The sequence below is a fragment of the Cyclopterus lumpus genome, chromosome 16 (assembly GCF_009769545.1).
Source record: "Cyclopterus lumpus isolate fCycLum1 chromosome 16, fCycLum1.pri, whole genome shotgun sequence".
NCBI classification, from domain to species: domain Eukaryota; kingdom Metazoa; phylum Chordata; class Actinopteri; order Perciformes; family Cyclopteridae; genus Cyclopterus; species Cyclopterus lumpus.
This window is the reverse complement of record NC_046981.1, coordinates 2,683,418-2,697,225: the sequence shown is the minus strand read 5'-3', so window position 1 is coordinate 2,697,225 and position 13,808 is coordinate 2,683,418. Positions and strand designations below refer to the sequence as shown.

At 49.1% G+C, this 13,808-nt stretch overlaps 1 protein-coding gene across 1 annotated transcript; it reads left to right on the top strand.

Annotated features, from left to right (window-relative positions):
• Positions 1-2,628: 2,628 nt before the first annotated feature.
• LOC117745753 (soluble guanylate cyclase 88E-like) lies at positions 2,629-12,901 on the top strand. Its single transcript, XM_034554281.1, has 16 exons — positions 2,629-2,780; positions 3,041-3,173; positions 3,783-3,957; positions 4,440-4,531; positions 5,034-5,291; positions 5,392-5,518; positions 8,472-8,591; positions 8,694-8,814; positions 8,946-9,075; positions 9,316-9,462; positions 9,666-9,812; positions 9,986-10,142; positions 10,977-11,050; positions 11,482-11,571; positions 11,661-11,779; positions 12,535-12,901. The coding sequence occupies exons 1-16, from the start codon at positions 2,629-2,631 to the stop codon at positions 12,899-12,901; spliced, it is 2,409 nt and encodes an 802-aa protein (XP_034410172.1).
• The last annotated feature ends 907 nt before the right edge of the window (positions 12,902-13,808 follow it).

The following is a 13,808-nucleotide window of genomic DNA, read 5'->3' as shown; positions in this document are numbered from 1 at the left end:
AGGTCGGCGTGGAGTAAGTGAAAGGAGAAAAACAGCAGGTGGAGTCAAGGATACGGGGGGCGGGGGGGGGGGGGGGGGGGGGGGGTGATGGAGATGCTGACAAGCGAAACTGAAAAGAAACAGAGAGGGATGAAGCCGGAGAGAGAGAGAGACGCCCCAACGTCGTTAGCATTCAGCTAGCGTAGCATCACGGCCCAGGTGTCTACGGTGAAGCCAATAAGGGGGGAGGAGTCGTGGGACATTCTCTTGCAGTCTTTTTTTTTTTGGGGGGGGGGGGGGGGGGGGGGGGTAGAGATAGACCTCCATTAAGTATTCAACCACGGGGTCATAGCTCCTCCACAGATTTCCATTTTAGTGCCACATCCCGAAAAAAAGGATTCATCGCTTTGCAGCTTTTGTGCAGTCACCGACCCGCCGGGGGTTTGACGATATATAAATAAATATATATTTATATATATATATATATATATATATATATATATATATATATATATAAATGATATATCAGCGCCTCACTGTTTGCTGGACCTGAACAGGCCCGACTGGCTGCCTGCAGTGACTCCTTGAACAGACAAGACGGAGAGAAAAATATGTAACCGAGTACAACCGAGCGAAGCCGACACCACCTGTACACGTTGTGGGGTGAGCCACGCAGAGCTGTGTGTGTGTGTGTGTGTGTGTGTGTGTGTGTTTTGTACACCCCCCCCCCTCGCTAGCGTCTGAAGAATCAAATGGACACCTTTTGATGAAATCCCCAACTCGTCTGTCATTGTGGGGGAGGAAGGCGGGGTTTAATATCAGAGGAGCAGAAAAAAGGATGAGTCATGTCTTCTTTAATGAAAGCGTCTGTGTGGAGATGCGGTTTTGGCACCGTCAGCACATTGTTATCTCCCTCTGTTCCCCCCACGTGCTAAGAGGCAAGCGGCGGACCTCCCAGTGCCGCCGCCGCCGCCGCCGAAGAAGAAGAAGAAGAAGAAGCCACGCGAGAAATGGAAGCAGAGGCCGGCTCGTTATCGCCCAGAGGGCTCGCTGTGGAGTGGAGGTGTGAGGAGGAGAGTATAGTCTCATTCTGGCTGACAGTGTTCTCATAATTACATATTTATATATATAATTGTCCCCAAATGTCATGAAATAATAGAATGTCTGATCCTCCTCGTCTGGTCTCTCACCAGAAGGCCAGAGTGACACACTCCTTTTAATTTACAAGTTCACCCCCCCAGCGGATTGGATACACCAGTAAGAAAATCCAGGGTGTTGTAACAGTGCCCCCTTGTGGTGACAAAAGTGGTGGAGCATTAACCTTGAAGCAGGAACTCAGTTTTATATATATATATATATATATATATATATATATATATATATATATATATATATAACATGATATATTATATATAACATATTATATATTAAAATATTATGTTATATGTAATATAATAAAATATATATATAAAACATGATATATTATATATAACATTATATATTAAAATATAATATATATATAACATTATATATTAAAATATAATATATATATAACATATTATATATTAAAATATAATAATATATATTAAAATATAATATTTTATATATATATATATATTAAAATATAATACAATATATATATATATTAAAATATAATACAATATATTTATATTATATATAACATTATATATTAAAATATTATATTGTTGACAAATAAATAAAGATGCAGCTCTCGTTTGATGACATATGGCTCTTTTTTAATGATTTTTTTTCTTTCTCCAAAATCATGACTCGAGCCAAAAAAAACAATATAAACCCAAAACGTTTGTCACATGTTTCCGTCTTCAGCGATCTGTCGAGCTCCACCATTCAGACGCCGATCTCCCAACACAATGGCGTCAGTCTGATGTGCACCTGAGCGTGATTATGCAAATGCCAGGCAATTAGCCCGAGAAACACCGGCCGGCCCTAATGAGCCTCGCATCGTTTACATAACAGAAACTAAGCGCCTTTTGTTTTTTAAAGGAAATCACTTATACAGTAACTTCATCTCCACACAAATGCTTTACGAATTAGAGCCTCTGTGTTAATAATCTGAATTTTTTTTTTTTTGTATCTGCTACCTGCCACCAACAGGCCTTGGCGTTGCTATTTCTGGCCCCCGGGTCACCTATTGACCTGACAAGCAAGTGTCCCCCAGTGTCAGCTGCAGGTGAGCACAGTGTGCAGGGAGCGAGGCTGCAGGTCCAGTCCGGCTCAGTCGAGGACCAGGACTTCACAGCGCGGAGGGACCTCACGTAAGGGGACTTTTTAACACCTATGCATCCTTTTTTTTTCTTCTTCCTGGTTGTTATTTCACGTGTTTTTACTGTAGTTTAACGGGTGGGGTGGGAGCATCCCGGGCTTTCTTCTGGTTCCCGGTAGCTTGTATTTGACACGGTGGTGGTGGTAAGATCAAGCAAAAGGTTTTATTACATTTTGTATCTAAATGTCCGTTCTCTCGAGGAACAATGGATTTTAATCCAGCCGACCTTAAAACAAAAAAGATGAGTCCGACCTGCATTTGTTTTTGGCTACACACACACACACACACACACACACACACACGTCCTCTCCTCCCTTTGTCTCTCCTCAGCTGAGCGGTTAACCATGGAGGTCTCTAACCCCCTCAAGATGTACGGCCTGTACCTGGAAGCGGTGAACGATTACATCAACGAGTCCTACGGAGAGGACGTGTGGAGGCTCATCGAGAACCGGGCCGAGATCCCGCACCTCAAGTTCGTCCGGCATCAGATGTACAAGTAGGTTGTTTGTTTGTGTGCGGATGTTAAAGATGAGGGGCACTACACTGGTCGGGGCCTGATTAGCTGTTTGGGCTGGACCCCCTCCGGAGAGGAGCCGAAGCTTTGTGGCGTCAACACACTGTAAAGCACACGACTACACACTTGAAAACGCGTGTGTTGTTGAACTGTTTCGAGGAGCGCTGAGAGGCTGAAAAGAACAAAGAAAAGAACAAAGAAAAGAAAAGAATCAACTTTTCCTGCTCTCTACTTTTAAAAAGTGACAACCTGATCCTGCGGTTGGCGAAGGCGGCCGGCGAGGTGCTGGGAAAGACCCACGACGAGCTGATGTACGCCTTCGGGGTCTATATGGTGAAGAGGATCGGGAACTACGGATACGAGCGGATCCTGAAGGTGACGCGGTGACCCCCCCCCCCCCACACACACACACTCCACCCCCCCTCTTTCCTTTCTGTAGCCTTCAGCCGCTGACGGGTGATTGCGTCATCGGTGACTCATTGCAAACCTTGCTCACCTGCAGCCTCGTGAACCTTGAACCTTGTCGTCGGGGTCACGAGGTTATCGTTTTATTGTCGTTGCGCAACAGGGAGTTCAGATTATAAACCGTGTAAATATTAAAAGAGCATCACTTCTAAACATGTTTATGCCGATGAAATTCTTTTAAAAAAAAGTCTCATTCGTTCATTTAAAATGAAACAAGATTAGAAAACCTTAAAATAGATTATAACTATATAAAGTATTCTAATAATTGTTCTTTCTTTCCACTTTTTTATTATGTTCATTTAAATATATTAACATTAAACATAAATACCTAAATTAGACTTCTCGGGCAATAATAAAGTACAGAAAAACAACAACAACAACAACAACAAAGACACCCATAAAAACAAAACAAACAAACCAAACCAAAGAAAAGTATTCTAATAATTAATTAAACATTACAGTTTGCAATTTAAACGCCAGCATCCTCCATCTTTTTTTCTTCTTCTTTTCTTTTTCAAGGTTTTGGGGCGAAACGTGCGCGACTTCATCAACGAGCTGGACAACCTGCACGAGTACTTCCGCTTCTCCTTCCCCAAAGTGCAGCCGCCGAGCTTCTGCGTGGAGGAGGAGTGCGAGACGAGCCTCACGCTGCACTACCGCAGCACGCGCAAGGGCTTCACCCAGTTCGTCAAAGGTAACGCCAGGTGCATGCTGGGAAAAGGCGTCCGTCGGCCTCACGCACGGCACAACACACACACACACACACACACAGTATTAAAAGGCGGTGTTTATTTTGCACATTTCACCTCGTTTACACATTTTGATTTATGTTCTTTTTACATTACGTTTTGCCATAAATCCACATTTTGTTGTAAAAAAACCCCCAAAAAAACAATCTGCACATTCAGCCGAACTGCCACGACGAGACGATTAAACTTTGATGACATAAAAGCAGAATTATGTGCAGGACGATGCATCATTTTTAGAGCACTGGAGCGTGATTTCTGCAGCGGTGAAAACATTTAAAAAATAATTGTGACCTCCTGTGACCTCCTGTGACCTCCTTGACCTCCTGTGACCTCCTGTGACCTCCTGTGACCTCCTTGACCTCCTGTGACCTCCTGTGACCTCCTGTGACCTCCTGTGACCTCCTGTGACCTCCTTGACCTCCTGCAGGCCAGCTCTCTCAGGTGGGACGGCAGTTCTACAACACGGACATCGAGGTGGAAATCCTGTCCAAGGAGGAGACGGAGAAAATGACGTATGTGGTATGTACTCGAGGCTCCAGGGGTCAAGGTCAAGGTCACGCAGACAGCAAATGTTTATTGGATGGAGATAAGTGTTTATTGGATGGAGATAAGTGTTTATTGGGTCAAATATTAACTTCACTGCTGTTGTTTAAGAGGGTTTCTCTGCAGCATGAAACCTTATTATCGTACAGTTCTCAAGATTTTATTTATTTATTCATAATGACCATCTAACGCGGATCTAATGGATCCAAAATCAGATATTTGTAGCCAACGTGACAGTTAATTGACGAGTTATAGAACAACCTTCATGAACGGCTCACTTGCATATTCATCATTACATTTAATGGATAATTAGCAGGTGAGAAAGTTTTTTTTCAATTATTCAAAATAAATAAATAGCTTAAAATGATATCTTTGGGCTATCCGGCGTAGTTGTGTTTACGCCGACCGCCCTCACGTTTCAAATGCTTGTTTGTTTGTTTGTTTGTTGTCGTTTCAATGTAACTTTAATGACCTCCAGGTCTACAAGATGAACTTCGACAACGCCGCCTTCAAGCACCGCATGCCCACGCAGAAGACGGCGCCGGGCTACGAGAAGCTGCCCATGAAGCGCGGCATCTTCTTCGTCATGTTCCCCTTCAGCGTCATCTTCCGCCGCGACATGACCATGTACCGCATCGGCGACGGCCTCAAGGAGGTCTTCTCCGACCTCCAGGGCAAGAAGGTGGACGAGGAGTTCACGCTGATCAGACCCATGCTGGAGTTCAGCTGGGACAACGTGAGTCCAGGGGGGAGGAGCCACGGCTTCCCTTTTTTTGTTTGTCTTTTTATCCGTAAATATATATATATCTCTCTCTCTCTCTCTCTCTCTCCGTCAGATCTACACCCATCTGAACAACGTGTTCGAGCTGCTCTCCAAGGCGGTGGTGGAGAGCAAGCAGAAGGTCAACATCACGGCGGCGTCGCAGGAGGAGAACGAGAAGGCCAAGAGGGAAGAGGAAAGAGGTCTCTCCATCGTTTTCAAATGCATTATGTATCATAAAAGGTCTCATTCCGTAGAGACGGGCCACAGAACGTCATCTCAAGGTCACCGAAAAGAGAAATATTAAATATGTATATATGACGTATTCAGAGGGAAAGAAGCCAAACTACGATTGTTCTTGTAATAAAAAGGTGAATGCGCTGCATATTGTTTAAAAGCCGTCAGCCTGCAGCGTGACGCAGATTCCAAGAGGACGTTATAAAAGAATATGTTTATGTGGAGATGAAACGGACAGAATCCAGAGCGTGAAAACAGGGGGATGAACTTCTGATGTAATTGAACGTTGAACATCGACATTCATGCTCCTCTCTCTCCTCTTTCTCCTCTTTCTTCTCTTTCTCCTCTCCTCCCTCTCTCTCCTCTGTTCCCTCTCCTCCCTCTCCCTCCCTCTCCTCCCTCCCTCTCCTCCCTCTCTCTCCTCTTTCTCCTCTTTCTTCTCTTTCTCCTCTCCTCCCTCCCTCTCCTCCCTCCCTCTCTCTCCTCCCTCTCTCTCCTCTCCTCCCTCTCCCTCCTCCCTTTTCCTCCCTCCCTCTCCTCCCTCCCTCTCCTCCCTCTCTCTCCTCTTTCTCCTCTTTCTTCTCTTTCTCCTCTCCTCCCTCCCTCTCTCTCCTCCCTCTCTCTCCTCTCCTCCCTCTCCCTCCTCCCTTTTCCTCCCTCTCCCTCCCTCTCCTCCCTCCCTCTCCTCCCTCTCTCTCCTCTTTCTCCTCTTTCTTCTCTTTCTCCTCTCCTCCCTCCCTCTCCTCCCTCCCTCTCTCTCCTCCCTCTCTCTCCTCTCCTCCCTCTCCCTCCTCCCTTTTCCTCCCTCCCTCTCCTCCCTCCCTCTCCTCCCTCTCTCTCCTCTTTCTCCTCTTTCTTCTCTTTCTCCTCTCCTCCCTCCCTCTCTCTCCTCCCTCTCTCTCCTCTCCTCCCTCTCCCTCCTCCCTTTTCCTCCCTCTCCCTCCCTCTCCTCCCTCCCTCTCCTCCCTCTCTCTCCTCTTTCTCCTCTTTCTTCTCTTTCTCCTCTCCTCCCTCCCTCTCCTCCCTCCCTCTCTCTCCTCCCTCTCTCTCCTCTCCTCCCTCTCCCTCCTCCCTTTTCCTCCCTCCCTCTCCTCTCCTCCCTCTCCTCTCCTCCCTCTCCTCCCTCTCCCTCCCTCTCCTCCCTCCCTCTCCTCTCCTCCCTCTCCTCTCCTCCCTCTCCCTCCCTCTCCTCCCTCTCTCTCCTCTCCTCCCTCCCTCTCCTCCCTCTCCTCCCTCCCTCCCTCTCCTCCCTCCCTCTCCTCCCTCTCTCTCCTCTTTCTCCTCTTTCTTCTCTTTCTCCTCTCCTCCCTCCCTCTCCTCCCTCCCTCTCCTCCCTCTCTCTCCTCCCTCTCTCTCCTCTCCTCCCTCTCCCTCCTCCCTTTTCCTCCCTCTCTCTCCTCTCCTCCCTCTGTTCCCTCTCCTCCCTCCCTCTCTCTCCTCTCCTCCCTCTCCTCCCTCTCCCTCCCTCTCCTCCCTCTCTCTCCTCTCCTCCCTCCCTCTCCTCCCTCTCCTCCCTCCCTCTCCTCTCCTCCCTCCCTCTCCTCCCTCTCTCTCCTCTCCTCCCTCTCCTCCCTCCCTCTCCTCCCTCTCTCTCCTCTCCTCCCTCTCCCTCCTCCCTCCTCCCTTTTCCTCCCTCTCTCTCCTCTCCTCTCTCTCCTCTCCTCCCTCTCCTCCCTCCCTCTCCTCCCTCTCTCTCCTCTCCTCCCTCTCCCTCCTCCCTTTTCCTCCCTCTCTCTCCTCTCCTCCCTCTCCTCCCTCCCTCTCCTCCCTCTCTCTCCTCCCTCTCTCTCCTCCCTCTCCCTCCTCCCTTTTCCTCCCTCTCTCTCCTCTCCTCCCTCTCCTCTCTCTGTTCCCTCTCCTCCCTCCCTCCCTCTCCTCCCTCTCCTCCCTCTCTCTCCTCCCTCTCTCTCCTCTCCTCCCTCTCCCTCCTCCCTTTTCCTCCCTCTCTCTCCTCTCCTCCCTCTCCTCCCTCTGTACCCTCTCCCTCCCTCTCCTCCCTCTCTCTCCTCTCCTCCCTCCATCTCCTCCCTCTCTCTCCTCTCCTCCCTCCATCTCCTCCCTCTCCTCCCTCCCTCTCCTCCCTCTCCTCCCTCCCTCTCTCTCCTCTCCTCCCTCCATCTCCTCCCTCCCTCTCCTCCATCTCCTCCCTCTCCTCCCTCCCTCTCCTCCCTCTCCTCCCTCTCTCTCCTCTCCTCCCTCTCTCTCCTCTCCTCCCTCTCTCCTCTCCTCCCTCCCTCTCCTCCCTCTCTCTCCTCTCCTCGCTCCATCTCCTCCCTCTCCTCCCTCTCCTCCCTCTCCTCCCTCCCTCTCCTCCCTCTCTCTCCTCTCCTCCCTCCATCTCCTCCCTCCCTCTCCTCCATCTCCTCCCTCTCCTCCCTCCCTCTCCTCCCTCTCCTCCCTCTCTCTCCTCTCCTCCCTCCCTCTCCTCCCTCTCCTCCCTCCCTCCCTCTCCTCCCTCTCCTCCCTCTCTCTCCTCTCCTCGCTCCATCTCCTCCCTCTCTCTCCTCTCCTCCCTCTCTCTCCTCTCCTCCCTCTCCTCCCTCTCCTCCCTCCCTCCCTCCATCTCCTCCCTCTCCTCCCTCCCTCTCCTCCCTCTCCTCCCTCTCTCTCCTCTCCTCCCTCCATCTCCTCCCTCCCTCTCCTCCATCTCCTCCCTCTCCTCCCTCCCTCTCCTCCCTCCCTCTCCTCCCTCTCCTCTCCTCCCTCTCCTCCCTCTCTCTCCTCTCCTCGCTCCATCTCCTCCCTCTCTCTCCTCTCCTCCCTCTCTCTCCTCCCTCCCTCTCCTCCCTCTCTCTCTCCTCTCCTCCCTCCATCTCCTCCCTCCCTTTCCTCTCCTCCCTCCATCTCCTCTCCTCCCTCCCTCTCCTCCCTCTCTCCCCTCTCCTCCCTCTCTCTCCTCTCCTCCCTCAGAGGCCAAAGACGAGGAGGAGATGGAGGGCACGGACCAGGAGTACAACAGCAACGCTCTCACTCAGTACAACAGCTCGGCCAACTCCGGAGGAGAAGACATCGAGCTGCTGGCGTTCCAGACCATCACCGGTCAGAGCTGCTGCTGCTTCCTCTTATTCTCTTCCTCTTCCTCCTCCTCCTCCTCCTCCTCCTCCTCCTCCTCCTGACCTGTCCCCCGTGGTCCTCCTTTAGGAAAGTGCAGCGAGACCATCTTTGAGGACATGCGAGAGCCTCCAAAGAAGCCCCTGCACCTGAAGGGCCAGATGAAGTACGTCCCCCAGTGGGACTCCCTCATCTTCCTGGGGACGCCCATGTAAGACCACAAGGCGCCTTCACGGGTCCACTCGGTTCCTTTCCTAAAGCTCACGAGATACTTTAGTTTGAGTGGTTTTAACACGCCATCTCAGTCCATTTACCTTGGTTTCCTTCTCCTCACTCCTAAAGTATAGAGACAGTGGAGGACATGATAAAGATGGGCGTGTACGTGAACGACCTGAACCTGCACGACTCCAGCAGGGAGCTGATTCTGGCCGGGACCCAGCAGTCGGCTGAGCTGCAGCTGGCCCTCGACCAGGTGAACCCTTAGTCTGCAGGGGAGCGAGCTCAAATGTACTAAATCGCCTCCTAAAATGCACCGAAACGTTCTAAGTGAGGCGAGTGCACTGAAGCGGCAGGTGAGCCCAGGTGAAACCCATTCAAATCCAACTCAGTCCAGCAGGAGAGATGGTGGATTACGAGGTTTGTTTTTTTCTTCTGCTTTAAGAGAAGTGAGACTTTAACCGTAGACTCTTTGATCCCGTTTCTGATCCTCCAGGAGCAACAGAAATACGCTCAGCTGCAGGAAATCATCAAGAAGCTGGACGAGGAGAAGAAGAGAGGAGACTCTTTGCTCTACGCCATGATCCCGAAGGCCGTGGCCGACCGCCTCAGGAAGGGCATCACCGCCCTGGAAACGTGCCAGGTACGTAGCAAGGATAGCGGATAGCTCCGGAAACCCACAGATATCACCGGCAACGCGCTCACCTGAGGTCCGCGAGGCTTCGCTGCAAAATCACATGACCAGAAACCAGAAAACAAACATCCATCCACACTAAAATACACCTGCTGGACGACTCAAGTGGCCTGGGACCCGGTGAGATGATCATAACCTGTATGTGTCCAAAGGTCTTCCCAGATGTGACCATCCTGTTCAGCGACGTGGTGAAGTTCAACGAGATCTGCATCCACATCACGCCCATGCAGGTGGTGGACATGCTCAATGAGATCTACATCGTCTTCGACACCCTCAGCGAGAAGCACAACGTCTACAAGGTCCGTCTCAAGAGAGCAGGAGGCCGCGTATCGTTCAGTTTCGGATCGTCCTTTTAAGTGTTTAGGTTCATCTTCGGTTGCCTTCTGAACTTCAAAACACCCAGAGAACACCTCTAGGGGGTAAAGTTGAATTCATGTCCCATCACAGTGTAGAAATGGTCCCTTCTGTCCAGGTGGAGACGATCCGCGACGCCTACATGGTGGTGGCCGGCGTGCCCAACAAGACCACCTTCCACGCGCACCACATCTGCGACATGGCCCTGGACATGCTGAGCTCCATCGACCACCTCAAAGACCCCTCCACCGGAGACAACATCCAGATCAGAGTCGGTGAGCCGTGGTTGTTTGACCGGTTACCGTTTGACGCGTTCGTCGTACAACAGAGAACGACTTTCCTTTTGTTGCATTAATATCACTTTTTTAACGTATTGCCGTCCTGAAAAGGCCACAAACCTCTAAAGCTGCTCGTGCCTCAACCGTTCGTAATACGTACAGAGGAGGACGGATGGTTCCTGGTTCTGGACCACTTTATGAATGTTGGGGCAGGAAGGTCATCAATAACTAATGTTATTACCAGCGTTCTCTAGGACTGTGGGCTCTGCGTTATGTTCTATCCCCTAACAAGTACAGACAGACTGTGGCTTCACACAACCACACCAATCCTCCACAGCCAGCTGAGTACATATATATATATATATATATATATAGATATATATATATATATATATATATATATATATATATATATATATCTTAATTATGGCATATTTTAATGTTTTAATATGATTGCAAATGTATAGTTCGATTTAACTCATGTATTTATTGTAAAGGAGAATCAGGATTCTTTCAGCCCACGCAGTCTGTGAATAGCTGTGAATCATTATGGGATGGCATCCACTGAAGGAGGTTGCTGTTCAAAAGCAGACTCTCAAATACATAACCGGAGCTCGATTAACTTCATCACTGGCAAAACTTTTATTATGATCAATTAAAGCCTAGAATTAAACCCACACTGCTACGTATTATAATGTAGCACAAAAATCCCAAATTACACATTTTTACAAAGTTGGTTTAGTTTAGATGCAATGAAGTATAAACAAATCCGCTCGTGTTTGTTCCTGTAAACCTTTAACCATAACCCCCCCCCCCCCCTCCATCTCTCAGGTATTCACTCAGGTATGGTGGTAGCCGGCGTGGTGGGTCTGAAGATGCCTCGCTACTGTATGTTTGGTGACACCGTGAACACGGCCTCGAGGATGGAGAGCAACGGAGTGGTGATGAAACTCACAGATTTTTATTTTTTACGAGCCGCCGCTCTGTCAAAACGTGCCAAATAACCCGCGGCGGTAATATGAACGACCGCATTGATATTCACCATCTCCCTCAGTCAAATTGTAAAGTAGATTAATATTGAAAAGCCCTTTTTCTGTTTAATGAAGCCGATGCGGGCGCTGCTTTTTAGTTAATGCAACTGGCAAATGGCCTCATTTGCTTTCCATTACTTACAGTAATATGATGTCATGTTTAGCATGGAAATCTGTTCTATGAGGAGCAGAATAAAACAATTTAAAAAAGGAGGTCTGAGCGCCACTTTACACTTTACTGCCCGTGAAAAGGGGAGTCCACACGTGTTCACGGCAGGTGTGTGTGTGCGCGTCTGTCTGAGCAGGGCATGCAGATCCACATCAGTCAGACCACCAAAGACCACCTGGAGCACGAGCCCTACATCATCGAGGAGAGGGGCAAGATCTTCGTGAAGGTGAGTCCCTCCCGTATCGGCTTCGGAAGACCTTTTTTTTTTCTCTTTTTGTACCGATTGGATTTGACCAGCGCCCTGACGCCCTGCAGGGTAAAGGCTACATGAAGACCTACTGGCTGAAGGGGAAGCGGGACCTGTCCTTCAAGACCCCGGCGGAGCTGCGCTACAGCAGCGAACAGAAGGTATCGGACGACAAGAGCTCCAATGGGTGAGTGGACTTAGGACCCCAGAACCCCCCACCCCTCCGTTGATTCAGACACAGTGCTCATTGCCTCCCTGCAGAACCAGACAGCAAACAGGCCGAGAGGCTGCGTTAGGCGCTTTTGTTTCTTTGGGGGAAGTCGTGCTGACCAGAAAAAAAAGAACAACAACCACGTTTCTAGTCGGATGGGGCGGGGCAACTGTTGCCGGGTTACTAAAGCAAAAAACAGGAACAAAAAAAACGGGAAAACGGGGTGAGACAAAGCAGGCCAAAAGAGGAGGGGTTCAAATTCATTATAAACTAAATTCTCATATTCATAAACTACGTTATCGCCTTCAGACAAGCCCTGTAAAGGAACAGGTCAAGTTTGAAACGCATTACACGCAAACAAAAAGGATGAATACCCTGTAAACTATTGGATAGGGCTGCAGAATATTTACGTTTAAGAACTCCCGTTTGCAAAGCGTCTAAGAAATGAACTGACAGTCTTTCTTAAATCTTCAGACAGGTTTATTAGTGCTTCTCTCAGAGGACTATTTGTCACGTTGTCGAGCCTTTGAGACGTGTTACTGCTCTGGGAAAATGATTATAAATGCATGAGTTGAAAACGGGCACAATGATGTCACTCCAAGGACAGAGTTATTTACTATTTGAAGAAACTATCATCCCTGTAGTAACTGTGTGACATCCCTCAGCACGATGACACTCATTCATAAGACAAAGTGTGTTTTAATGTGATAACTCATGTGTAACCGCACTAGTTCCATAAGCACCAACGCCAAGTGCATGGGCTCCAACCTCAACATCGGCAGCAGCGAGGAGCGAGCCGAGGGGAAGCCGAGCCCCAGCGACCTCCCGCCGGACGCCCTGCCCCCGCCGGAGGTCTGCGTCGAGCCCCCCGTCATTTCCGCCGAGCCCCCGGAGAAGGACGCCGCCAAAAAGACTAAGAACAACAAGGGCGCCAACCTGGAGGTGCCCGAGGGGGACGCGGAGCCGGAGTCCTCGTCGCCCGCCGAGGGGCCGGAGAAAGCGGCCCCGCGGCTCTCCGCCAAGAGGAACAGCTTCCGGCAGTACGCCAAGCTGCCCGTCAACCTGCCCATGCGCAGCGCCTCCTGCTGCATGCTGTGAGGAGTGCACGAATGCGACGGCGACACGTGGCGACCAGGGGGTGACGCGGGAAATATTATCCAGGTTTAAAATCAGGGGGCGGGGCAAAACAAATGTAAAAAACATGGATTTCAACGTTTCAGACATTCTCGGGTCACCGGCAGTTAAACGGCAACTTAAACTGATGACCAACACTTATAAACCTCTTTAAAAACACTTTTAAAGTCCCCTTTTATTCAGGTACAGTTTGTGCAACATTTAAAAAGCTAGAAAAAATATATATATTTTTTTTTTTTACAGAATAATTTCAAGGTTTCACAACAGGTTTCACAACACGCCTTCCTTGTGTCGACTGTTAGAGAAACAGGAAGTGCACAGCACATGCACAGAAAGCACAGAGGACTTTACGACTGCACCACAGGTGCGACGATGAGTTTATTGTTCCTTTATGCTATTCGCTGGATCATTCTACAAGCCATACACCAAGAACACTGCTGCAGGAATTATGTTAAAATGACGTTAAAAAAAACAAATACAGGATGCTTTGAGTGAGCCATTTGTTTGTGAGCTCCAATGACGTCAGAGGTTGTATTTTATTTTGTTTAAACTAGGCATTTAGTCCTTCAGTAGGCATTTGGTTGGACCTTCGCGACATTCGTCTTGAAGAGTTGTGGTTCTACGTTCTGTATGTAACTCACTGCATTGCCCTGTATGATAGTGTTTATTTATATAAAAACTATGTGTAAAGCCACTAAAAAGTGTTCTCTTGTGCTTGTGTCGAGACGCTCGTGCTCACCTGCAGGTTGAAGGTGTGACCACGATACACCTGTTTCTGTGTAGCGTGCACTTCGTATCGACCGTTTAAGGAAGCATCGTTTTCAGAGTTTCCAATGAAAAGGGCGCACCCGTTTCCCCCGTTAAAGGTTAT